This window comes from Nanorana parkeri, unplaced genomic scaffold (genome assembly GCF_000935625.1).
Source record: "Nanorana parkeri isolate BGI_ZX_2015 unplaced genomic scaffold, ASM93562v1 scaffold137, whole genome shotgun sequence".
NCBI classification, from domain to species: domain Eukaryota; kingdom Metazoa; phylum Chordata; class Amphibia; order Anura; family Dicroglossidae; genus Nanorana; species Nanorana parkeri.
The window spans coordinates 1325967-1352788 of NW_017306405.1; the positions used below are offsets into that span (position 1 = coordinate 1325967).

Sequence of the window (26822 nt, forward strand, 5' to 3'; positions counted from 1 at the left end):
TCATGCGTGGTGCCCAGCGTGCGCACGAGTGGGAAAACTGTCAAAAATGTAAACACGAGTCTGTAGAGCGCTTCTCTGTTAACCTTAGTGGTGAGACAAGTTTTTTTTACATGCTGGATTGTGAATGTGCCATGATAACTTTCTACTGTAGAGACACCCGATCGCTTTTATTTGGTGTGGTACTTTTTTGGTTATATAGTAAAAAAAATTAAAACCCCGGTGATTAAATACCACCAAAATAAAGTCCTATCTGTCCCCAAAAAATTATATAAAAATTATTTCAATACAGCATTGCAAGACTGAATAAATGTCAAAGTCCTGTACCACTGAATACTGAAAAATGGCCTGGCCAGTAAGGGGGTTCTTCAAATGGTTAAACATCTTGTCTGTGCTTTATTTCCCAACTGGGTCAAAGGGTAACCCCCTCCAAGAAGATTACAGTACTTCTGGAAAAGTAAAGGGAAACAGTGGAACACAGAACACTCTCACTGACGATGTAACCGAACAGTGCAAAACTAGGAACTGACGATTCCCAGAAAAAAAAAGAACAGTTCCTTCATGACCCCCGGCTTCAAGTTCATGATGCCCTCCCTCTTTATCACCCCTTGCTACAACCTCTTGACCATAACTAGTTCCTGCTCCGCATATTCTGCCAATGTAACACAATTAACTGTTGCTTCTCCTTCCCCTCACTGCCCCATATCAAATCAAAAATTACTAGGAAAATCCTGAAAAGTTTAAAAGCCAAACTCCACCTAAAATGTTGATTGGACAGAGTGGGGGAAGAGGTAAAACCTATACGGAGTCTGTCTCCATAGTGATTTCCCCTTACAATCTGTTTTGAAGACTGGGTCAAGAGGACACAAGTAATAAACAATCTCTCCTATGTGGAAAGATTTTGAAACGAGAACAAAAAGGTTCGGCTGGAGTTGATCTCCGTCAATCACATATGACTAGGCAACATAAAACCATGTACCTCCAATGAAAAACTGCTCACGCTCAGGCTGGGGGGGTGGTGGTGGTGGTGGTGGCGGCGTGTTCCTCCAAGGTTCTTGAAGTCTTGGAGGTGGATTGAAATTGACAGGACCAGAACCAGAGACATGCGGAAAGTCTGGCAGGCCCTATTAAAAAAATAAAACCATGATGATGAAGGGTCAAAGCACAGTAGTATACAGTGAAAAAGTAAACATACAAACTCCTAAGAAGGCATTACAACAAATGCAACTTTTTTTTCAAGGATATCAACTACTGCAGAGTTTGGTTTATTGAATCAAAAGAAAGGCATTAGAAGAAGCCAAGTCTTAAATGAACTACGAATTCCTCATTAAACCCAGCTTTTCCATTCATAATACTCCATCCAGCCCACCTCCTCAACAAAAGATAAGGTGGCCCTAATCCTTTTACAGAATTATACCCTATTTTTCAGCTTCTTTTATCCCCTTAAATATCCATCTAGTTAAGAAATTAACATTCTCTCACACACAATCACTACACAAATTATACTTTACATTTCCACATCTCTTGTTAATTACATGATGCTATCTGCAGTAATCTATTCAAAGGCTGCAGATAACTTGGCCTACTGGTGAAAAGAAATAAAACTTGGCATAAATTGCTTAGCACAAACTTAATCTTAAAGAGAAAAACAGAATAAAGGAAATCTAACAGCTATTGTGTGACTTACAGAAAGGGTCACTCATACTTCCCGAAGACTAATTAAATATGTTAAAGTCTTTGTAACTTAATGAATCTTTCAATAAATTACTTCCAACATCTACAACATGTTTTCATTAATTTCATTTCATATGCAAGTGTTCTATTAGAATTCTAATGATGGTTAAGCAGGGTCAGGCAGACAATTGAGAACAGAGCTTAGAGATTAATGACCAATATAGCCCTGTACGCATATTCTATTCGGAATCATGAGTATTAAATTTCAAAGTATTTGCTCTTTAACTTTTCGCCAATGCCAATTTTTTCTTCAATGATTAGGAACTGTCTTTTTAAAAAGTGAGAAGGCTACATCAAATGAGGAAAACTGCTTTTGGAAAAGGGATGTACTTCTAAGCTTCAGTACTGACGATGAGATCCTTCATGGGGAAAGCTAGTTTAAGGCAAATGTTATAGAAGCTGTATCACAGGTACATTGTGTTGACCAATAGGCCAGTACAGAAGAAGTATGAGAAACCCTTGTAACATGAATATGGAGAAGACTGGAACCTGTACTTAAAAGGTCAGTGAAAATCACTCATCCTCATAGTTCGAGCCGACGTACCACAATGAAACTGTCACGCGTCAGCTCAATAGTTCGGGAAGTGAGCGAACACCTACAGTCGCTCGCTCACTTCTCGATCATCTCCCTGCAGAGAGCAGTGACTGAGTCACAGCTCCCTGCAGAGATTCCCCCCCCCCCTCAGCGCTGACTGGAAGAACGAACGGGGGAGGGCCTCTGGATAGGCAGAGCCAGCTTTCACTCACGCAGCTGGGTGGATCTCGAGTGCATTGTCGGGATCCATCCCGGCTGCAGCGGTCTCAGTATACTGCGAGCTGTAGCTCGCGATATACTGAGCTTTGGGTCACGGGAGGATGCTAGTATATGTCCTCCCGTGACCCTTGAGAACTATGGGGAAAAACACTTACCCCATAGTTCTCTTTTAAGTATCATTAAACTTGTATCTGGCATAGTAGGAAATCTAATGGGAATGCACTTATTGCTAGATGAGAAACCTGAGACTGAGGAATCTACAGATGTCAGCAACACTCAGGCTGGCTTCACAACAGTGGCTACGCTACAGGTGTGGGTTTGAAGTCACAGTGCCGATGCACCGATCACAACGTATTGCACTGATTACCTTTTTTTATTTTGGTTAGAACTTTATTGAAATGTCATTCGCCCGAGAAACCGCAAAAAACTACAATACCCAAGATTTCCCATAGGTGATGCTTTGAAGCTTTTACTGCTTATCAGCTTTGTGTTAACAGCGATTGATGGCCCTAGTGATTCATTGCTCACTCAGACGTTTGCGGCCATACGTAACATGTGTGGCGCAAATTTCGTTTTTGCACGTAGGCGCACCCAGGGGGGCACACACTGCAGGGCAGCGCATACAAGCAATTGAACGGCTATAGAGCAGCTGATCGCTTGTATGTGCACCAGCCGTTACCGGCTGTGTACACCTGTCAGTGTGCTCTGCTCGTGAGCACGGTAGGGGGCATGCGCGAGCAGAAAAAACAAAAGCTGTATATGTACGGCGCCCCGCTGGAAGGAGCTTGCCGTCCGTCCGTTTATTTACGCCTGCCAGACTGCAAGTGGTTAAGAGACATCATTGGTTTTATTTATTTAATGGTTTATCTTAACTGTCTGCTGCAACGTTGTCATTATTACTCCCATCCCCCACCTTCCATGTGTAATGGGTGGAGGCAGCAATGTTTTTCTTTGTTTGAATCATAAGAATACTATATATAACAGGGGTTTGGAAATTGAAAAAAAAAAGGGCTACTTGCCCAAGCACTAAAGCAGCGGCCCAATCTACTTGTCTCTCATGACAATCTACGTGTCTTGATATAAAAAATAGTTGTAACCAAAAACGTATTTAACCGTGCTAAGAAGTGTTTCTCATTGGTCAGCATGGTCATATGACTGTGCTGACCAATGAGTGCTTGCAAATTGAGAGCGAAATTCAAAATCCATAGTGCAGGGCTGCGCTAGATGGCAGTACAGGGCACAAATACTACAACCGTACCAGCGGAGGGGAAGGACTGTTCATCGAAAGGCGAGCATAGTGGGGGGATGAGCCAGATTTGAGCGGGTAATTCTATTTTCCCAAATTACTTTGGAAAGTGAATGTACCCTTACACGTACGTGTAAGAGCGCTGCTCTTTTTTTTATTGTTTATTATTTTTTTACTTCATCACATTTCTTTTTTATTACGTTTTAATATATCACTTTTTAAGAAATTTTGTTTTATTCCTTTTTTTTTAAATCACTTTTATATTTCATTATTTTTTTCACTTAATTTTATTCCCATCACACGGGATAACGAGCCACTGTGCGATAGTTTCTCTTTATGGAACCTACCCTCCAACACAAAACAGATCTTCTGTGCAGTTTCTGACAGCTGAGACAGATGGTGCACTGATCACAGAGCAGTGCGGAGAACTGACGTTCTCCGCTCTGCTCCCCGCTCTCCATCCTGAACTCATTTGCCGTGGTCCCGGGTCAGAAAAACAGGATGCTAAAAGTGATCTGATCAGATCACTTGTATAAAAGATACAGCAGCTCCCCGCTCTACATTTAACCCTGCTTGCCCGAAGCAGGGCTAAATGTAGCAATAAAACTACCCAGCCGGCGCCCGGAACTGCATGTCCCGGGCGTTGGCCGAGAGGAATTCTGCACCCCTCATATAAATATACCTTCTATCTGATGCAAACTTGTAATTATGAACAAGTAGACTAATTAGAAATAGTAGAAGTCTTGTTGTCACACTAATCCTTGGAACACAATAAGCTGCAGACTAGAAGAATGCCGGTCAGGCATTCTGAATGCTATAGCTATGCGTATTGACGAACTGAAAAAAGAAAAAAAAAAAAGACAGCCAGCAATGGCAAAACTCACCTAGGTTTTTTAATGACTACCACTATGCCACGCCACGCCACTGATAATTACGGAATACTATACCACCACTAAAGTGATTATGAGGGGTGGTGTTTAAAACTACAGATTGAGGGATGCTCAAAGATAGATATAGACAAACAAATTTATATCATCATAAAGGTAATCTTGATTTAAATACTAATAAGCATCAGCCTGACTAAGACATTGCTTCCTTAAACCCTTAATGACGTCAAAGCACCATCTGTTCCATTTCTGCACAGTAATGCTATAACATTACTTCCCATTTACCTGAAAAAAACTCACAAATAAGAATACTACAGTCATTTCAAAACCTCTTCATTGCAAAAGTCACAAAAGTGTCATTTCTTAATCAAGGTGGTCATTTCCAAAGAAACAAATAATAAATCTTGCTCTAAATAGCATGGTAAATGCAGTCATATTAAGATGAGCCAAGAGCAGCAGGGAATTCACTGATATGATCAAATGTGATGGTATGATAATGTATGGTAATTGAAATTAATCAGAGGCTCACTAGCAAATGGAAGATGTTCAATATTGTGTAAGCTGCATTTTAAACTGCATCCCTTCTGTACTAGCTTGACAAGATGTGACAGCTGGGTGAATCTCATGTTGCATCTGTTCACTAGCACTTACACATCAGATATGACAAAACCAAGCACTACTTTACTACCTCAAATAGCATCATAAAAAAACATTACATTTTGTGTTATTGCAGTAGGTGCTTTGTGGTCAATACAACAGAAGCTCAGCTTGGTGTCTGCGTGCAAGATCTTTCATGCTCCCACATATCGGAAGAGCAGCTTCATTCAGGCATAATTTCCATGAAATGCCATGTAAAGCACTGAGAAGGAAATGTCACTCAATCCCACCTGATACCATGGCCCCAGTTCAATATGTGACAAGTCATTCATTAATGATCTTATTGGACTTCGAACACTCAAGAGCACAACTTCAGAAAAAATGCACAGGAAATTGAATGAATTTGCCACATTTCACACATACATATGCTACACAATACAAAACTAGTGGAAATGCAAGTATATTTTTCTACAGCTGATACAAATAATCTAATATAACAAAAAGATTTGAAGAGAGACCCTGACACCAGACCATTTATTGCAACAAAAATCTTCCCACAATATTATATTTACATTTAATGAGGGGAATTTATTCAAACTGGAGCAGACAAAATCTGGAGCAGCTGTGCAGGGCAACCAATCAGCTTCTCTCTTCAGTTTGTTCAATTAAGCTTTGAAAATGAAAGAGGGAGGCTGATAGGTTGCCATGGACAACTGCTCCAAATTTTCTCTACCTCAGGTTTTGATAAATTCCCTTCAATTTATTTTATTCATGTTATTTACTTGTAAAATCCTTTGTGTAGAGATCCAAAAACCCTGAGACAGATTCTGCATACCGCCATCTTAGATGTGATGTCAACAGCCCCAGTAGACTCAAGTATCCCCCCTAGCTGCAGAAAAGGTTATGTAGGCAAGTACAGCCCTGAAGGGCTACGACATGAAAGAGGGGAGTTGGTTGTGCTGGGTAATGCCAAATTTTAACGTTCAAAAGTTACATTGAAAGTTGATAAAAACGAATCCATGGAAAGGAAAACACTGCAAATGTGCATGTAAAATACTTTTTCTGCAAGTTAGTGACGTGTTCTCTAAGAATAATCTACCCCCCAGTATCACTCTATTAATAGGCCATGGATAGCAATCAAGTTTAGGCCAGCAATACGTACCAACGTGGTTCAGCGTAAGTGCACCAGCAAACTCCTCATATCTCGCAGCATTAAAATTTGTTACTATTTCTTATACTTAAGTCAAGCGAACTCTAACAGCCCTAAAATATTGCATTAAAAAAATTTGAATTTTATGATAAAGGATAAAAACCATGTATAGAGATGGTTGCAAGTGCTACTCTCTAGATGGGAATTGTTAACTCAGGAGTTAAATCCTAAAAATCCATTAAAGTACCTGAGCTATTAAACACAAATAAGATACATTTATGTTATCACTTGGATGTAGATCATCAAATCATCTCTGAATTGGTGCTGACACTGTCCTTCCTTCTGGAGGGTGGCTACTTTTGTTCCCCATGGTCCCTGTGTGTGTTGTAAAGTAGCCACCGCTCCAAGCTCACTCCCGTGATGGACACAACACATACAGGGACCATAGTAGTCCCCCTCCAGAAGGAAGGACAGTGTCAGCACCAATTCAGAGATGATTTGAGGATCTACAGCCGAGTGATACACAAATAATATACATTTTTGCGAATAGTGAAGGGACTTAAATGTATTTTTAAGATTTTACTCATGAGTTTAATGTCACGTTAAGTGGATTTTCAAGCTGCTCTTTAAAACAAATAACACAAAATCCCTCGATCGGGTAGAGTATTATGACTATGGTATATCTTTATAGCTAAACTACATTCTGGCTTCAGAAAATACCACTAATAATACTTACTGGAAACCTTGGTGGCCCCACTGCTGGACGAGGTTGATTTGGGACTGAAAGCAGTGGTACTGTAATGAAAAGAAAAAGCATTACTTCAAAATGATTTCCATTTTTACAATGGTCAAATAAAAATCAATTTTACAGTGACCTAATTACACTGGCTCAGAGGGGAGTACTAATTAGCTGGTCAGTTTTTTTAGCTCCACTTATTTTTCTTATATCTTGTCTTAAAGCCACCCTTCATCCTGTAAAATGTAGCAATTTCAACTATTTTATTTTCATTACAGGTTTTTCTTACTGGACAAAGCAACAGGTTACCTTTTCAGGAGGTGGTGTTGGAAGCAGTTACCTTCCCCATGCTACTTAGTGCCATAAACTGATGCCAGAGCACATCAAAGGCCTGTAAACGTTTATGTCATCTGTCCCCGTGTGACAGAACCCAGGCCTGGAAATTGACCACTAAAGGCTTGGAGCACTGTACTGTGTGGAGGGAAGTTCTACTTGTCTGTGTTCCCTCACACCTATAAATACAAGTATTTTTCTGGGCTGCAACAGATCATTTTAAGGATAGGTGATGGGGCAACGCGAGTAGGTATACAAAATCTTCCGACCAACATCCTGTAGGTCAAGCCTGTTACTTTGGCCAGTATAGCAATGTGGTCTTTGAGAGCTGCCTAGCTGTCATGCTGACCTTCCTGCTTCAGTACCTGAAACAAATATGCAGATCATAAAGGTCATCATGCATACTTGTTCAGAGTCAGCATAACAACCAGGCAACTAGCAATTTTAGGAGGAAGACAGCATTTCATCAATATTTCATCATCAACAGGTTTACTTTTAACAAAAATAATGCAAGTTATAGAATATAGACTCCTATAAGGAGCCACAGAGCTGATGTTAGCATAGTGGCAATAGCTCTAGTATCTCACTGACAAACTTTACTTGTTGTCTAGAAGTGTTGTGTGCAAAAATATACACTCTTTGAATTATGAGACGGAAACCTCAAAGACCTGAAACAGGGATATCAGGACATAATAAAAATCTTCTGGTCCTTACTAGGTCTTATAATTAGGTAAATACAACGTCAGATGAACACCACATAACATATTACACCGTGTCATTGTTTATTTTAGAAACAAAGCCAAAATGGAGAAGCAATGTGTGAAAAACTAACAGTGTTATTCACAAGAGGGTGAAGTGTTTGGAGAAGGCAGAAGAAGTGAACAATCTAGTACAACATAGCTGATTTGGAAAATTCTCCAATTCAGCTCACTTTCCAGTTCAGCTATTTTGGCCTAGATTGTTCACTTCTAACTCTTCACCCTTTTGGGAATAACCCCCTAAGTATTATGATTCAATAGCTTGTAGATCCACCTTTAGCAGCAATAACTTGAAGTAATAGTTTCCTGTAAGACTATCAGTATCTCACATTGTTGTGGAAGAATTTTGGCCCACTCTTCTTTACAATGTTGGCTCAGTTCATTGAGGTTTGCGGACATTTGTCTATGCACAGCTCTCTTAAGATCCCTCTACAGAATTTCTAATCAGAATAAGGTCTGGATTTTCCCTGGCCATTGCCACACCTTTTTTTTTTTTTTTCAGCTACTCTTTTGAAGATTTGCTGGTGTGCTTGGGGTCATTGTCCTGTTGCATGACCCAATTTCAGCCAAGCTTTAGCTGTCGGGCAGATGGCCTACACATTTGACTATAAGATTACTTTGGTACACAGAGGAGTTCATGGTCGACTCAGTGACAGCAAGATGCCCAGGTCCTGTGGCTGCAAAACAAGCCCAAATCATGACTCCTCCATCACCATGCTGGACAGTTGGTATGAGGTGTTTGTGCCGATATGCTGTGTTTGGTTTTTGCCAAAGTGGCGCTGTGCATTATGGCCAAACATCTCTACTTTGGTCTCGTCTGTCCAAGTGACACTGTTCCAGAAGTCTCATGGTTTATTCAGATGCAACTTGCAATCCTAAAACATGCAAACCTAAGCCGGGCAGCCATGTACTTTTTAGAGAAGAGGCTTTCTCTTGGTAACCATTCCAAACAAACCATACTTGTTCAGTCTTGTTCTAATTGTACTGTCATGAACTTTAACATGCTAACTGAGGCCTGTAGAGTCTGAGATGTAACTCTTGGGGTTTTTTTTTGTGCAATTTCTCTGAGCATTGCATGGTCTGAACTTTGGGGTGAATTTGCAGGAACATCCACTCCTGGGAAGACTGGCAACTGTTGTGAATGTTTTCCACTTTAAATGGTTTGGAAATGGCCGTATAACCCTTCTAAGGTTGATGGGCAGCAACAATTGCTTCTCTAAGATCAATGCTGATGTCTTTTCTCCTTTGCAATGTGTTAACACACACCTGAATGCTCCAGACCAGCAAACTGCTAAAACTTCAGCTTTTATAGAGCGGGTCACACTTGCTGAACAATTGATGATTATCAGCACTTGGCTGCTACTTAGCCTCCTAAACCCTATGTAAGCAGTAAGGGTGTACTTCATTTTTCACACATGGCTTCTCCATTTTTGCTTTATGTTTGTAAAATAATGACAGCATAATATGTGATGTTCTTTTGTTCATCTGAGGTTATAGTTACCCAACTCCAATACCTGCTCAGGACCAGATACATTTTATTATGTCCTGATACTTAAAACCATAGAATTCAAAGAGACTTTTTGGAAAGTATTCTTTTCATCTGAACACAATGGAAGCAGCTGTATTGTGTTCTAGAACAATATTCCACACAATGTAGCCAAATAAATCCTTTATTAGGAAAGAGCAGCATCACTTATGAAGGGACCCTTAAAAAATTTAAATTATGGAACTGTTATAGCTACATTCATGCAGCAAAAGGTGACAGAATGGTAAGCAAATATTTTATGTACTTCATGTGTCATAACCTACCAGATAAGCTGCTTACTTAATAAGGGCAACAGGTTTGTTCTGGGCAGCATCAGGGTCCACACATTACCTGCAGGGTAGTGTCTCATGCAGACCTTACACCTGGGTGTTACTTTGTTTTTCTATTACTATAAATCACATCATCATTACATTTAGGGCTCATTCACAATGGTGTGCAAGCCTGTGCAGGGATCTGCTCCAGGGACGGACAGGTGCAGCGTGTAATTTCATGCAGCCACCTGAACATCCCTGTGGGAGGACCCGTCTACATACCGAGCCTGCAAATCTGTGCAAGTCTGGGTGCCCGCATGGATGTGCAGGTACAGGTCGACATGTAGCTGAGTCCAGCCATGTCCTCCAATATGGATGTGGAGGTGGCGGCACGCAATTACACACGACACCTGTCCCTCCTGGGAGCAGGTCTCTGTACATGCGTGCATGTTGGACAGATGTGCATGTAAATGAGACCATAAGCATGCAATTTCTAACAACCTTGTAAAATACAATCAAAATTTGAAACTTTTGGTAATCTGATACATCATAAAAATCTGTATCTAGAATATTTGGAATTCTGATAAACTAAGTGGAATTACACAATCTGTTTATAAACCCTTTACAGTTACTTAACAGGAGGATCACCGCTACAATATGCTTCTTCTAAGAAAATAGTGGAACCCCACCCTGCAAGGATGACCAAAGGGAAATATTACAATATATTAGTGCAGGGGGGGAAAAAAAAGGACAGATATAAAGAATGACCTTGAACAGATGTCACATTCCCCTTAAAATGAGGATTAATGTGAATATTTTTAGATTGATGAGGTGGGGTTGATAGAGGCGTGGCCTGTGCTCTAGTCTTCTCCTGTTGCATTTGTGAGCCATCATGCTGGGGTCTCTGCATAGGTAGGAGAGGCTGAATACGCTGTTGCTGCTGCTGGAATAAGGTTCGAATGGGCTGCTGGAAAGACAAAAATAAATGTTAATGTGCACACAATTCGCTAAAATTATCTAATCTTTTTAACCACTTGAGTACTGGCCTGCGTATACCTCTTCATTACCAGGCTATTTTTCAGTTTTCAGTGCTTGGATAGTTTCACTGACAATTACTCAGTGCTGCAACAACTTCTATAAGGGGGAAAAGACCAATCATTTGGGACTGCTTACATTTGCCTTCATTTCTTTGCCATTAAAGAAAAGATCCCATTAGCATTGGTGCTGTGTGGCACTTTAACACAGTTAAAAAAGAAAAAAATCCCACAATCACTGGTGTTGAGTGGCACTTTAACCCCCTTTAAAAAGACAATCCTACAATTGTTATTCAGTGCCACTTTAAAACCCCCAACTTCACCTTCCATTTGCTGCAAAGCTCTTGTTGTATTTACAAACATTTAGCACTCCCCTTCATCTGCTGTAAATTGCTGAAGGTTTGTGAATACTGGTAACGTTTACACTTCTAATGAATGTGACTGCCCGCTGCCCATGTTTTTTCTGCTGCACCATTTATACATTTTACTCCAGAAAACATCATCCACCCTGCTGCCATTTTTTTTTCTTTTTAAATACAGTGGGGAAAGTGGACCTACAGCAAAAATGTAACTACCCTGCACCTTACAGACAACCCTGCCCCCTGGCTCTAACTGAAAATCACTGCCTTAAACACTTGATCTGAAATCAGTAAAAAAAAAAAAAAAATGCTTATGCACAAAATCAAGGGGTGGTCTGGCACCTGTTAAAGCTAGGCAGCATGGTTGTGCAGGGACTGGGAGGGCTGTTGCATACTTACTACATGTCTACTTTATAAAAACCTACTTCATAAAGTCATACATTAATAACAGTGTAAAATGATCAGTGATTCCACACATTATACAATCTGTCAAATTAACAGGCTGTAAATACCACATAGATTATACTTCTTACACTTGGTTTATGAATTACAAGGTGGATTAGAATAATAGAAACTAAAATTTTGTAAAAATATAAGCAAGCACTATATGGACACACTATTCTTGCCCTTGGGAGTATATACTTCTTTTTTATGGCTTAGGAGTTTGTAGGCATTTTAATATACAAATATTCTTCTTTGTATTAACAATTTTGTTTTAGCATCAATAAACATTTTTTATATACAACTTGTAGCCACTTGTAGTGCAGATACCCAGCATTTTCATGAGAACTACCAGGGTTGCAGCGTTTGCAGCTGGGACTGGGCTCTGGCGCTCCACCACTGTCCTGAAATCATTAGTCTGTATTGTTTTAGAAAAACTGTCACATGGCAACAAACAAAAATGTATCAGTACTCGTACTTGTAAGTACTCGGCAAGTACCAGTACTCGTACTCGCAAAACTGGTATCTGTGCATCCCATTATTTATATTTATAAAAACAAAATCGTACATTAAAACAGAGATGTGCAAATCCCAGGAGCTCCGTGTGCTCCTTACACATGACAGCTGCCTCCTATTTTTTTAAATTTTTCTCTAGTCTAGTCTTGGAGCTCAAAAGTATCGGTACATGTACTCGTACTTGTACCGAGTACTGTACTTGGTATCTGTGCAACCCTAATTACAAGTAAAGGTGCACCGAAATTAAATTTGCAGACCGCAACCAAAAATAAAAGATTTGTCAGGCCAAAACCAGAAAAAAGAAAATTCTAACCTTTTTAAAAATATTATTCTTTTGAAATAGAAAAAGAGACTGAGGACAAGGAGTTTTAAATCTCTTTTTCTGCAGCCCGTTATGAATGTGTGTGCTCCTGTCCATTCATAAACTGTGGAGATAGTATAAGTTACTATGTCCTCAATCATGAACGAACAGGAAGTGATGTAGAGCACTTCCTATTCATTCATAATTGGGGACAGAGTAAGCTTACTATGTCCTCAGTTATTTACAAACATTCAGTGATCAGCTGATCGCTGAGTGTTTGTACCCCGCTCTCCATCCTGACTCGCTGTGAGGAGAGCTTGGCCTCCTGTGAAACCCCTCTCCTCACCGCACCGCCAGCTCGGTCTCCTGTGACAGCTGACGCCTCTCCACACTGCTCTCCATCCCGATTTGCTTGTTGCAGGAGGCCAAGCGGGGCAGTGCAGAAGGAGAGCTCGGCCTCCGCTGGGTGCTGCTCTGTGTCCACCGATCCCTAAGGCCTCTGCCCACACAGGCGGGGGGTTTAGAGGGGACACAGAGCAGTGCCCAGCGGGGAGGAGAGAAACTGGCGATGCACTGCATTTTTGGCAAAAAGATGGTACTTTCGGCTTTTTGCCCACAGTACCATTTTCCACCGAAATGTTTCAGTGGCCAAACTGTTGGTGCACTTACAATCCCAATCTCTACCCTAGGTTTTCAATGCGAACTGCGTCCCTACAAAGGGCATTTCTCTGTTTGACACCCATCACCCAGCCTTTACTAAAATGCTGACAGAGGTTTTACCCCTTTACCCACAATTAAAGTTTTGGCTAAAGTTGAGTTTTAATATCACTCGTAGGCCTGCCAAAAAACAAAGGACTAAAATGCAAAATAAAGTTTTACCTGTTAAAAAAAAAATGCAAAATAAAGAAAGAAAAAAAAACTTAGTAAAAAGTAAGGTACCCCTTGATTTGATCTTTGCTCCCTAAGGTTCCTCCTATCATTTTGATTATGCCTTTGGTCAATCACTCCACGGTGCATTGCATTGTTGCCTCCTCTCCTGCCACCTCTTCTAGGACCATAGCGTCCTGATTTGCGCTGACGCTCCATTTCTTCAAATTCCATTAAGGATGCCTTTGCTTCTGCCGAAAGTTCTGAGGGAAGAAGAAAAAATTGAGAGTGAACAAATTAGTACATGGCTTGCAAGATGTCTTCCAACAAGACAAAATCAAAAGATAATGCACAATGTGCAATAACAGCAACCAATCAGACTTCAAGTTACTGAAGTCAGATCAGTGAAAAAAGAGTTCGGATCAGTTTCTTTGAATTAGTGTATTCTGAAATACAAATAATAGGAAAAAAATAGTAAACCTCTCAGGTTTACTGCAGAAAAAATTGTTTTCTAAAAATCAAAAGCTGCATCAATGGAAAGCCAGAAAATGCTGAAAAAGTCTGTAACTAAATAAATAAAACAGAGTTCATAGAGAAATACAGATCATAATACGGCATAGGAGTGTATGTAAATGCGGAAAAACATATGATATTAAGATAAGGTGTGACAACTGTGCTAACAGCTCACACATTGCAGCAACCTCAATGAGCATGGGGTAAACATTCCTACTAAATTACTAAGACTATTGTGAGACAATTTCCAAACACCTGGTGGTTTTTGCTTGGCTCCCGATTGCTCTCTGCTGACAAGTCTTCATTCTAGTTTACTCACTATAGGCAGATCACCCATCAGGAGAGAAGGAGGAGCTATGACTTTCAATAATCATAATACAGGGAGCACATAACAGCTTAATGTAAGCGTCTGATTTAGGTGATCTTTACAACAACCACCCTCTTGATTTTAGAAACCAGGGCCAATACTGTTAGCAAGTTATATTTACAGATCTTAACTGCTGTCTTTAGACATGAGATTTTCTCTTGACAAGAGCCCCTTATTAACACTACACCAGAGAGACAGTTGTGGGAGGATGACCAACCCTCTTCCAGCCACTACTGTGTCCCCAGAAGGTAATTCAACTCAGGAGTCGTCTGTAATTAAAATTTAAGTGCTGGGAAGAATGGCGTTCAGAAAGCTAGAAAATGTGATTTTAATAAAATATTAAATTTATAGAAAACCACATACAAAATTACTTCCGAGGTTTATACTAAGCAGATTCTTTAACAGTTCAGATAAAAATGAACAATTTTTGTAGAAAATATTAAAGACCAGATCATTTTTTCTTCCTTAGACAAGGATGAATTTATAATTATTTCGTTTCGGTGGACCGGATGCAGTAAATGTCATTACATGGAAAAGGGTTAATTAGAAATCAAACACAAAAACATGGTAAATGTGAGCTTTACCTCATCCAACACCTTTCCATCCCCCACTTGCTCCTGCTTACACTGGACTCCCATTCACACTTAATACCGTGAATCAGCAATTATTTTTCATCTGGCTCTAAGTGTCAAGATTAATTTCACCATCCCTACTAATAAAATGGTTTCAAATGACATCTTTAATCAGCACATAAAAATACTTCCCTCCAATAGAGACAAGCTGTCACAAAAGGTCACCGATATGTGACAGGACGAAAATTATGTTTGTTACTTCAACTGAAATGTTAATTCATTCTTTAAGATTTTCTTTAGAACACTCAGCATCGAGAAGTAGAGGATAAAAAGTAAAAAAAAATTATTTTGTAAGATATATTCTGCAGATACAGACCTCCAACCGGTGATTAAGTAACACATCCACACAACAAACAGAAAGTAAAAATACAATTTTATTTAAATCTTACATTATGGTTTCCAATATGTATGAGTGGGTGACTAGATGGAAGAAAATGATGCAGCCTTTTTTACATGATTTGGGTAGGGTATTTTCTAATATATACAGTGTGTGTGAGAGATATAGATATAGATATTAAGTAAAAATGCACCTTTTTTTCTTTGTGTCTGAAATTTATAACCAGCGTATTAACCCTTTCGCTGCCAAGGACGTATGGCATACAGACCTACAAAAGTGCTTCCAGCTGGCCAGGTCAGTATGCCATACGGACCTGGCATTTACAGTTCTACTATAAGCTGATGGTCGCTTTAGCGACCATCAATTATGAAAAATCAAATGGTGAGCTACAGTAAATGGCTAGACACAGATTTCTTTAAACTCTGCATTCCTCACGGAGAGATTGGCCAGCCCACTCCCCCCATAAGAAGGGGAGGAGACAAAGTACAATCTGCTCAGTACGCCGCCTCCTCTTCCTTTTTTTTTTTTTTTTTATTTAACACTAGATCTTGATGTCTGAGGTCCTACAGAATATATGGTAAACTTGACAAGAACAGCATTGACAACAGTAAAAAAACAGTAAAAAAAAAAAAATAGCCCTCTAACATCACATTGAATAAAAGTCTATTTTCATTGTTTTAAACCGGTCCTGAAATGACACAAATGCTGAATGGATAATAAAAGGAAATTGCGGTTCGGGAATAATGATAACACCATCACTTCTATATCACATATGTCGCTAAAGATATATATTTACCAGTATGTAAATATGAGGACACAACTGAATAATTTCTAAAGACTAAATGTATTTTTGGAACCCCTTTTTTTGTCCACCCCTGAACTGTTTCAGTAGCTCAGTCTTATCTTTGGATCTAAAACAATCAAGACAAAGATTTGAATAGCTCAATAAGCCTCTTTATTTAAACCTGTGGTTTCAAAGCTGTCCATGTCAACAAATGACAATAGTACCATTATCAATGATCATCTACTTTGTATAGGCAGGTTAAAGCCTACAAAAATGTTGCTAGTGAAAGAAAGATAGTAAGCACAAAGTCATGTAAGCAGTAACCTAACTCTGCAAAAATCAGCCCACCCAATAAAAATCTACAAAATACTGCCGAGTGTAGCATTGCACAATTCAGGTCTTATAAACACATTTAAATGTATCAAGGGTCAAGACATTTTGGTAAATGTGGCTTAAAGGTCTGTACCTGGCAACGGTATGACCCATCCTACTGATATACCAGAGATTAACTGTGGAGATCCTGAGTCATTAAACCAAAAAAAGAGTTGCTATAAAGAACTGCAAATCTCTCATGCAGTGTTTGATCCTAAACCTGTAACAAGATGTCTGCACACTGCTGTTTGGAAATGGAAAAGTACACACAAGGAAAACCACTATTTAAACCCAAGATAAAAGCCTTTACCCAATGTATCTGGAATGTTGCGCCTTTCGCGGTTAGTATCCGAAAGCCGGATGATTGTCCCTTCCTTTCGTTCTGTTTTGAAACGGATACGACGACCTTCATCCTCCTCTTCATCCTCATCATCTGACTCCTCTTTAATGTCTGGGGGTAATTCTTGAAAATCAATTAGACCCTATGATGAAAAAGACAAACCATTCCCAGTTATTGGGATTACACCTATTTTATATTTGTTACATGTTCCCATTCACATAACAAGCTAAAAAAAAAAATGCTTCTTGCAGTTTAAATTGCTTTTACTTGGGTTAGAATTTTAGGGGTTAAAATCTCTTTTTATTTCTTTGAAATGTGAGGAAAGGGCTGTGAGGAGTCTGAGCTGGCCAACCCACTGAATGTTAATGAAGCTTATCAGATGAACGCAATCCTCAAATTTCAGTCCCAAGTCTTTCTATAAGGACAGACCAATGTGAAAGGGCTTAGAAAACTTGGAATCAGCAATCTTGTCTCCTGTAACAAAACATCTAAAAAGGTAAGAATATTTTTTAAAAGTTATTTTTCAGTATGCTGTATGAACAGGAACACATAACGAACATATAGAGAGGTTTTCTCAAATTTGACTGCAAAAGTGGAAATACACTTTAAACTAATTGCCCTAGGTGTAAGCTTCATACAAGCCAATAAAAGTGTCAATATCGCCGCTGTACATCAAAAGATAATTCATAGAAACACCCTGATAAATGTACCAACATTTGGTGAATATGGTTTGCATAACTGGATACTCTTGACTAAAGTCTTAAGCATTTTACCTAGAGAAAACTATCATTTCCCTACATAGTATATGGAATAATAGGATTGTTGCACTCCCTATGAAATCTGTTTCTTGAATTTCATAAAAGACACAGGAAGTCTTAAACCTTCGGGTTAAACACCCAAAGACAGGAGGAGTAGAGACTGGCAAACTGTAGGCAAGCCCAGCATAAATCTTCCCACTGCCAGAATGCAAAGTTTTTTTTTAGGAAAGCAGTACTGACAGCATGATTATAAACACAAAGCAGTGGGGCCTTTGTCCTTCAATGGACTCCAAGAAGAAGGATTTTACAGTGAGTGGGTAAAAAAAAAAAAAAAAACCTATTTTGATTCTTGCTCATTAAAAAACACAATAAGTCTTTAACCTTGGAGGAAGTCCAAAAGCAATCCAACTGAGAGAAGCGCAAACACAGCAAAAAGGCTATCCGGCTGAAGATAACTATTGAGAACTGGGGACTGCTAGCAGGTCAAAGAACCACCTGAAGGATTCTGCTTCCAAGGTTAGCATCAAATGAGGCCGAAATGTCCAACTGGTGGGACTTGGAGAATGTGTAAAACAGACCAGCTGGCAACCTTATCTGGGAAACAGTTGCTTTGATGACAAAAAGCCCAAGAAACATGCACAGATCTAGTACAGAATGCCTTGACATGAAAGAGTGGAACATATGGTTGTCAAAAGCTTATATGACTGTCAACCTGAGCCGCTTAGAGATGGTAAAACGAGAAACCAATGCACCCTAAGGCTGGGCACACACCTTAAAGCCATCGCAAGACTTTTGTCTTGCGATGGTTGTAAGGTACTTAAAAAAACGTACGATCTGCCTATCTTGCATAGGCAGATCGTACTTGCGATGATCGCAAGACAAGCCCCCTGAGGGGCGGGCTTCAGATGACCGCAATGCCGAACGGGCAGTGTGCGTTTGCGCACACCGGCCCGTCCGGCTTTTATCTTACGAACATGCTACAGACCCGCCGAACATCGTACGATGCTCGGCGGGTTTTGAAACATGTTCGTAAGTTTAAAGTCGTGCGACCTTACAGTAGTAGAGGTCGCACGGCTTCCACACACCTTACAATAATCGTACGATCGCGAGATTTCCCGCGATTATCGTAAGGTGTGTGGGGACCTTAACAGTGTCTATCCAGGATTGCAAAAAGAGAAGTAGTCTTCATGAAAGAAGCAGTGGCTGACAGATTATAACAGCCCAAATCGAATACAGACAATTGAGGGAAATTTTTCTTTTGGTGAACTGAAGTTGGACAGAGGGAGTGAAGAACAATGGCTTGGCTGATAAGAAATAGAAAAGTTCTAGATCACTTCAAGCACCAGATGTTCTCAGCTCTCCCAAAAGTGGCAGCCGAAGGTCAGCAAGAAGTAAAGTGCCAAAATCAAAAGGTGTAAAGTCTAGATTTAATTTAGACTCTTCAGCGTCATAAAAAGCCAATGCATTTTGCAGGTTTGAAGCATCTCCCTTTACCAGGACCTTGTATTGATGAGCAAAGTGTGTATTGGACTAGAAAAACTGGAGGGTTCCTGAAACATTATTAATCTGATGATCACTCCAGATGCTGGTCAACTCCCAGGGTCCCAGGGCTGCTGGCTGAGGAAGTCTGCTTGCCAATTGTCTACACCTAGAATGTACAAGGCTATCAAAGCTGGAACGTGAAATTCTGCCCAGGACAGGATCAAATCTATAGCTGTGGTGAGACTATTGGTTCCTCCCTGCTGATTGATGTACGCCACTGCCACAACATTGCATGACTAAATTTGCATCTGAACTTGGTGAATACACAAGAGGAAGATGAGAGGCTGGAGGCCAGGACCATGATCTGGTACTCCAGGTGCCGCACAAAAGCATAGGAATGGCTGATTTGAAGAAAAAATGGTGGCATAAAGATAAGCATTTCTGATGTCCACAGAAGCCAGAAAGTCTACCAGGTCAAGGAAAGCGATGACAGATTTGGTGGATTCCATACAGACATCTGATATTGAGATAGTGAAGAAATGAAAGGGATATTTATTTACAGAAAGAGGGAGAATACTTTGCAGTCTGTTCCTTAACTGCCTCCGGGCCGGCCGAAGTAGAAAAACGGCCGTCCCGGAGCTCTCTAGATCTGAGCGGGCGTCTCTAGACGTCCGCTCAGACACGCCCCCTCGCGTGCACAATAATAAAAAATAAAAACCCCAGTGGTGATTAAATACCACCGAAATAACGCCCTATCTGTCCCCAAAAAATGGTATAAAATTCATTTCAGTACAGCGTTGCATGACGGAATAAACGTCAGTCAAAGTATCGCAGCGCTGAACACTGAAAAATGGCCTGGCCAGGAAGGGGGTCTAAACACCTGGTCTTGAAGTGGTTAAGCTTCTTCCTCTAAGCAAGATGGAAGCTGCTGCCACCAACTGCATCCTTTATGTTAGAAGCTGGTCCAAAGACACTTTTTACACAAAGGTTCAGCTGTCCAGCACTTTAGTCAAGGTGTCCTACTCATATGCACTGACAATGAGACAAGACGCTTCCAGCAAACCATAAAAGTTGAAATTTAAAGCTACAGCTTCCTGCTCCATGCATTCTCTAATCGAGAAATCAACAGCAGCAGCGTTTGGATCTCTGTTAAAGAAGAAGTCTCACCTTGCATTATTTTCACAGCTCAGTCACCTAACTCCCACAGTATATGTTGCTTTTTATCCCATGCTTCTGCATGATGTAGAAATTGAGTTATAGACTGACAGTCTACTCCTCTTCATTCCCCGACCACACTCTGAAAAGGAGACAGCCTCTTGATAACAAGCTCACTCTTGCTGTCTCTGTACTTTCCCAACACAAAACATAGCCCCCCTCCCAGTTCTATGGTCAATGCTGGTTCCAGTGAGAGCTTGTCCCCTCCTTCTGCCTTCCAGTGACCTCCCTTGTGTCTGGATAGTGCAGAGACAGTGAGATGAAAGTCAATCCAAAGTCCGTCCCCTTTGCAGAGCACTGTCGGAAATGAAGACAAGTAAATTATCAAAGTCTGTAACTCTACATAAACATAGTTTCTACATCACACGAAACACATAAAAAGCAACATACACGGTAGAAGTTAGGCGAATGAGCTGTGAAAACGAATACAAGATAAGACGACTTCTTTAGGGGATTTTGAACAGTCAGACATGGTTTGACATAGTAGGGTCACAGCTGGAATTAAATGAAGGAGCTCCCAAGTAAGAAAAGAGATCTAGAAAGGGCTTTAACCACTTATTGATTGAATCCCTAAAAATGGACACATAGTTTGAAAATGTTTAAAGTGAAAGAGCATTTTAAACAACCCAAGTGTCAAAATAGAACTGCAGGGGTGTGGAAATTTAAAAAAAAAACTGCTTGCCCAAGGACTAAAGCAGGAGCCCAAACTACTTGTCCTTCATGACAATCTACATGCCGTGATACAAAAAAATAATAATTTTAACCAAAACCGTATCTAACCATGCTAAGAAGCTCTTCTCATTGGTCAGCACAATCACCTGACCGCGCTGACCGAGTGCTCGGAATTTGCGAGGGAAATTCAAAATCCATAGCATGGTATAGAGCGTACAACCATAACGGATGAGGGGAAGGATTGTTTGCCAAAAGGTAAGTATAGCAATGGGGAGGAGAGGGGCCAGATTTGAATAGGTAATTACATTTTCCCAAATTACTTGGGAACGTGAACTTACTCTTTAATGCACATGTGCACAATGTGCGTGTTAGAGAGTGGTGCTGCCCGGCTACCACAATATGGTACACAGTGGAATGGGGGCAGCACTCGGCATACACACACGCATGCATGTACAGATGGTTTTAATTTTTTCACTTTTTTAAATACTTTTTACTATTTTTCACTTAACTTTATTGCTATCACACAGGGGCTAACAAGCGTTTGGAGGAGACAGGTTTCTCTTTATAGAGCCTGCCCTCCAATACATCAGATCCAGCAAAGCATTGTGCTAAATCTCCTGTGCAGCTGAGACAGGAAGTGCTGTCTCACTGATCACACAGAGCAGATCATAGAATGACCGAACTCCGGTCTGCTCCCCATTCTCCGTACTGAAATCACTGCCGTGGTCCCGGGGCCACCCAGATGGGCGGAGGACCCCAAAAACCACGGTGGGGGAAATGTCCCTAACGTCAGAATTCCAATCCCTAAACTGGGAGAAGCAACAGGATGATCCTCAAGTTTCAGAGAACTGTGCACTGCATCAATAGGAACTGAAGCAAACCCATTTAATTTAGGAGTAATAGCAGTAGACCAACTCCTCAGGGCAAGCTCATCAGTCACAGACTGAAGTGACTCAGAATCTAAGCCTCTGCAGCTGATGGCTCAAAAGCCGCTAAGGCTGCGGTCAAATCAGATAGGGGGTGGGAGTGCGAACTTGGCTAATGTAATCAGGGTCTGTAATAATTGGGTAATTTGGGTCAAAGTCTTTTGTGAGCATCTTAAAAATCAGTCAAGAGACTAGCCACACCTAACAAAGCCAAAGGGTACTCAGAGGATGGAAGAGACTGTAGGCCGGGACGAAAACATGAGTCCAGCCCACAGACATTGAACCTGTCAGTAGGCACACTGCAAGCAGCCCTAGAACAGTTAGTAGAATCAAACATGTCTACAACCAGGGATGTTCTGACTGCATGGGAGTAAGGCAATGTATAGACTTAGGGTAAGTAGTAAGCCCTCAGGTATTTACAAAACCCATCAGCTGGTATGAGGTGAGGGTTGGATGGCGGTAGGAGCCCAAAGTCATGTTACCCTGACAGCAGGTACAGATCAAAGGCTGAAATTCCTCATGGTTCTTGCAAGCTGGAGCAGCAGCGGGGAGATACTTCCTCTAAGTTGTATGGCCAAAAATAAAGCATGGAACGCACACGACACTCCACCTAGCAGATGCCATCAGCACTCAATCCCACAAAGACAAGACAGGCATTTACCCTTGGCCATCCCGGATGCATACATACCCAGTGAGAGGCCCCAGTTGGGCCCAAGTCCAAAGCTGCAGCAACCCCCCCACCTCCCTACAGTAGCGGACCCCCCCCAAGAGCCCTATGGGGTCACAGGTCACCGATATTCCAAGCAGGACACCAAGGGGAACTCAACTAAGACGCTACACCGGTGAGGATAGTTGCCTCTCCTTCAAATATGGAAACCTGTGGACCAAAGAAAAGGGACGGCTGGGGGAACCAGTCTTGGGTAAAGGTCCCGTGCATGGAGCTCTCCAGGTCAGCTGTCCCTGTGAGCAAGAGATCCATGCTGCGGGAGGCCCCTGCAGGTAGGTCGAGCCACCTCTCATAGGCTGTCCTGGAAGAAAGCAGTAGAAATGTTGATCCTCCTAGGACACTTGTTGCATTGTGGTAATGGGAGGAGTTATCCTAGGCTGACCTACAGTTTTTTTTTGTTTGCCAGTGTCCAGTCCTCTTGTAGGCAGCTATATAACCAGAAGGTTTAAGACTTCTTGTGATCTTCAAAGGTCAAAAAGAAAATTTGATATAAAACGGAAATGGTATCCTTGACAAATTATATAGTACATGCAACACTGCAATGTAAAACCTACGAGGTAACATTGTTTACAAATTATGCCAAGTTGTTAATTATTCAAATGACAGTAGTAGTAAAGAAAAAACTTTACTCGCCTAATACTGCCTCTACTAATCAATATACTAATGCATTGTGTACTCTGGTTTTTGCCCATTTATGTGTTCAATAACATAAAAATTTGGAAATGCTACAAAATGTATTAAAAATAGGGAAGAGAAGAGCCTATTACTTCTTCAGTAGTATTGGCAGGATCTTGCTGTTCTGCTTCCTCAGGAGCATCTTCTGCTTCCTCCCCCACATCTTCCACATACTGCTCCTTACTCACTTTCTGCCTTTTGTATGCCTGTGAGACTTCTTCCTCCTGGGTGGACAAAGTAAAAGAAAAAAAAAATTGCACGGAGCACACTTAAAATACAGAGTTTTTCAGAATTAAAGCAGGTGGTCAATTAGTCCAATAGGGAACACAGAACAATTACCAATGTATACTGCTTGCTTATCACAAAATGCCATGTGGCTCACATCTGTCTGACTGACTGCATTCTTTATTCTCAGAAAAAACACCTCAACAAACCACTTGGTGTTCTTTGCCATTGGTCTGTTTCTAACTTAAAGCAACACTAAACTAAAAAATTAAATCAAAATAACTTATTATATAAATAATAAATTACTGCGTACCTTTTTTATCATTGTTCAGCTCTAAATGCTCCAAAATCCGTTTTATCTTTCTTCATTCACAACTTCCTTCCAAAGGGTGGCTTACTTTTCTTCTCCATGGTCCCTATGGGAGCTGAGAAGTAGCCACCCTCTGTGCTGGTTCATGTGAAGGACTACAACATGCTGAGGGCGTGTCTTCTCAGTCTCCGCCCACAAATCCTCCCCTCTAGACTCTGCAAAGAGCTGGGATTTCTTCAGCTCTCCCACACTAATATATGATCTTTGATTTCTCTCCTCCTGGTTCACCAAGGAGGGAGTGTGGGTTGAGCTGCTCGTGAGGAGATTCAGCATGTGAGCCGTCACCAGCCTCATACCTTCTTTCAGCACGCGAGTCTTAGCTCACATGCTGAATCTGGTCACACCGTCAAAGAGGATACGGCTCCTACATTTGAAATGTTTTTCTGTGTAAACTTGATGTTTGTTGTAGATTTGATAATTCAGAGCATTGCAGAGATTACAAGCAGTGACACTGTCACAGTGTGTATAGTGAGGAGGGGGAGTCAGCTGTGTGCAGTGGGAGATGATTCCTCTCGGCCTCATGGGAGTTGTAGGCAAAGAAAGATGTGCACGTGACCAGTATCAAACGTGCACGGCTCTTAATAAGGGACAGGAAATGTGACAGGAGAGAAGAGATAAGGGAGCGAGCACAGCACACTTTCTAAAGGGATTAAAATAGTAAGACTTTATTTTAAAACATAAATATATTAGCAGGGGTAGTTGTACTGCTACCGCGCTCGTGCGCTGTACATTACAGGAAGTTGGCTCTTGTTAGACATGCAGACGGGGGTGCCCGCCTCTTCTTTTGTGTCACTGTGAGGTTTTTACTGCTGTCTGTATCCTCATTAGAAAGATTTAATCTCACTTCCTGTCCTTGAGACAACAGAAAGTGAAAGGAAATCTACCCCTAGGAAGGGAAATTCACTCCTGTAAGAGTAATAATGGGAAAAAGATACCTCCACTGAAGCTTTATCACCAATCCTTGCTTCACAGCAAACAAACTTAACAGGGGGTTAACCCTTCCTTATGCTATCCAAAACAAAAACAAAACATTTTTTGGCTAGAGTTACACTTAAAAAATGTACCTTGTTCAACTTGCATACAAATTCAACTTAAGAACAAACCTACAGTCCCTAAAAAAATAATGACAGTACAGAAGACCTGCAGAGAGAAGTAGTTAACAATACTAAATACAATACTAATAAATGAAAATTATTTTAGATTCCCATATGTAATTAACGTGTTTTATTGCTGGATTTCAGATCAAATGTATGTACATGTATTATATATGTGTTTCTTTTTATAAATCTATTATCTCTGTGGGCAAACACTGTCCCTTCAATCTCTTCATTCAGACTTGGACAGCTATTAGTTACAAAGATGACTGGCGAGAGCAATCAATCATTCCTTTAGTGTAAGCACCTTAAAGATGTCTTTAGGAAGTCAATAATCTTTTAGCTTTAGATGACTTTATCAGATCTTGCTCAAAAGCTTGGATAATAGCTTTTGCATTAAACAGTATGAACAATTGCCAGTGCACCCAAGACACAAAGCAGTTTCCAGCCACGAGGTTACAATCCTCAAGGTCATGATTCTCTTTTACCATCGAGCATGACAAAGGAGTGTTACTTGCCGACAAACAAGCTGTCAACACAAAGTTTGTCACAATCTAGATAAAGAAACTGGCAGACACTGATAATAGGTCTAATTTTCATCTATCCTCCAGAAGGAAAATGAATCTGAAACCGCTCTCAAAGTCCAAGCAGAGGAAGCACTACAATCAGCAGATACAAAAGGACAACTTACTTGAAATTCATCCAGAGGCTCAGTGATCTCAAGGTCTAAAACCCCGTCCGTAGTTACTTCATCCTGATATTCTATCTGCTCATCAGGTACCTCATAATTGTCTTCATAGGACTCCACAAAATCATCTGCACCTGCTTCCAGGTCTTCTACTTCCTCATACATCTCCTCATTTTCAGGATCTTGAAGATCACCTTCTACAGCTGGAGACTCTTCTTGCTCCTCCTTTATGCTCCGAGAGAGGTCAAATGATGACATGCCCCCTGTAGTTGCATTCAGGCTAACAGTGACTCCCTGGGCACTAGAAGTAAAAAAAGAAAGTAGGCAGTGTGAAAATCTCTGGAGAATGTCACTAAAATTAATGTTAAAAATTAATATAATAAATAAGACACTTTTGGTTTTCGAAACAAATGCTTTCCCTATTCCCCATTTCCCTAAAGGTTCTAGCATGTTCTGTAAGGGTGATATTAGGCTCTGCCTCCAGTTTTATTAAGCACTGAATGTTTGCATATGGCAGCTGTAAGCCCTCATTAACATCTAAGCGAGTGTCTTCGCGCATAGAAACGCGTTTTGCGTAGCACATTTTCACACGAGGAAAACGTGCATGCACATACACAGCACATGTGTCAAACTCAAGGCCCAGGGGCCGAATCCGGCCCACCAGGCCATTTCCTAGACTTCTACTTTCAGATCTAGGTATTAAGTTATTACTAAAACTATAACTGCAGAGGCAATTATGATAAAGATTAGATACATTTATATAGTCTTACAGATACAACTGGCCCTTTGAAGGCAACCATAATGTTGATGAGGCCCACGATTAAATTGAGTTTGACACCCCTGACAGAGTAACGCGTTTTTGCGAGCAGCTCGTGGCACATTGATGTGAATGGACAAATGTGTGCGTAAAATGTGCGTATCCATTGAAGTCTATGGGGCCAAAAAGCACAAAATATGCCAAAAGGAAACTCATGTACTTTCTTCAAGCGACGGGTGTTTTACTACAAGCGACAAAACGCTCAGATGCGAACATGGCCAAATAAATGAATAGGGGTTTTTTGGGGGGCATTTTTTTAAATATTATTCAAACAGAAAAAGAGCTACAAAACGCTCATTGTGAATGAGGGCTTACGAGGCC

The 26822-nt window shown here is 40.7% G+C and overlaps 1 protein-coding gene across 1 annotated transcript in view; it reads right to left on the reverse strand.

Annotated features, from left to right (window-relative positions):
* RBM33 (RNA binding motif protein 33) overlaps nt 1-26822 on the reverse strand; it is a 95918-nt gene that overhangs the window by 49335 nt on the left and 19761 nt on the right. Inside the window, exons 5-11 of the mRNA XM_018554002.1 lie at nt 25688-25985; nt 23400-23531; nt 16823-16994; nt 13580-13770; nt 10758-10956; nt 7102-7160; nt 977-1121 (exon numbers count right to left, since the gene is read on the reverse strand). Of these exons, the coding sequence (XP_018409504.1) occupies nt 977-1121; nt 7102-7160; nt 10758-10956; nt 13580-13770; nt 16823-16994; nt 23400-23531; nt 25688-25985 (1196 nt within the window). The remainder of the gene's footprint in view (nt 1-976; nt 1122-7101; nt 7161-10757; nt 10957-13579; nt 13771-16822; nt 16995-23399; nt 23532-25687; nt 25986-26822) is intronic.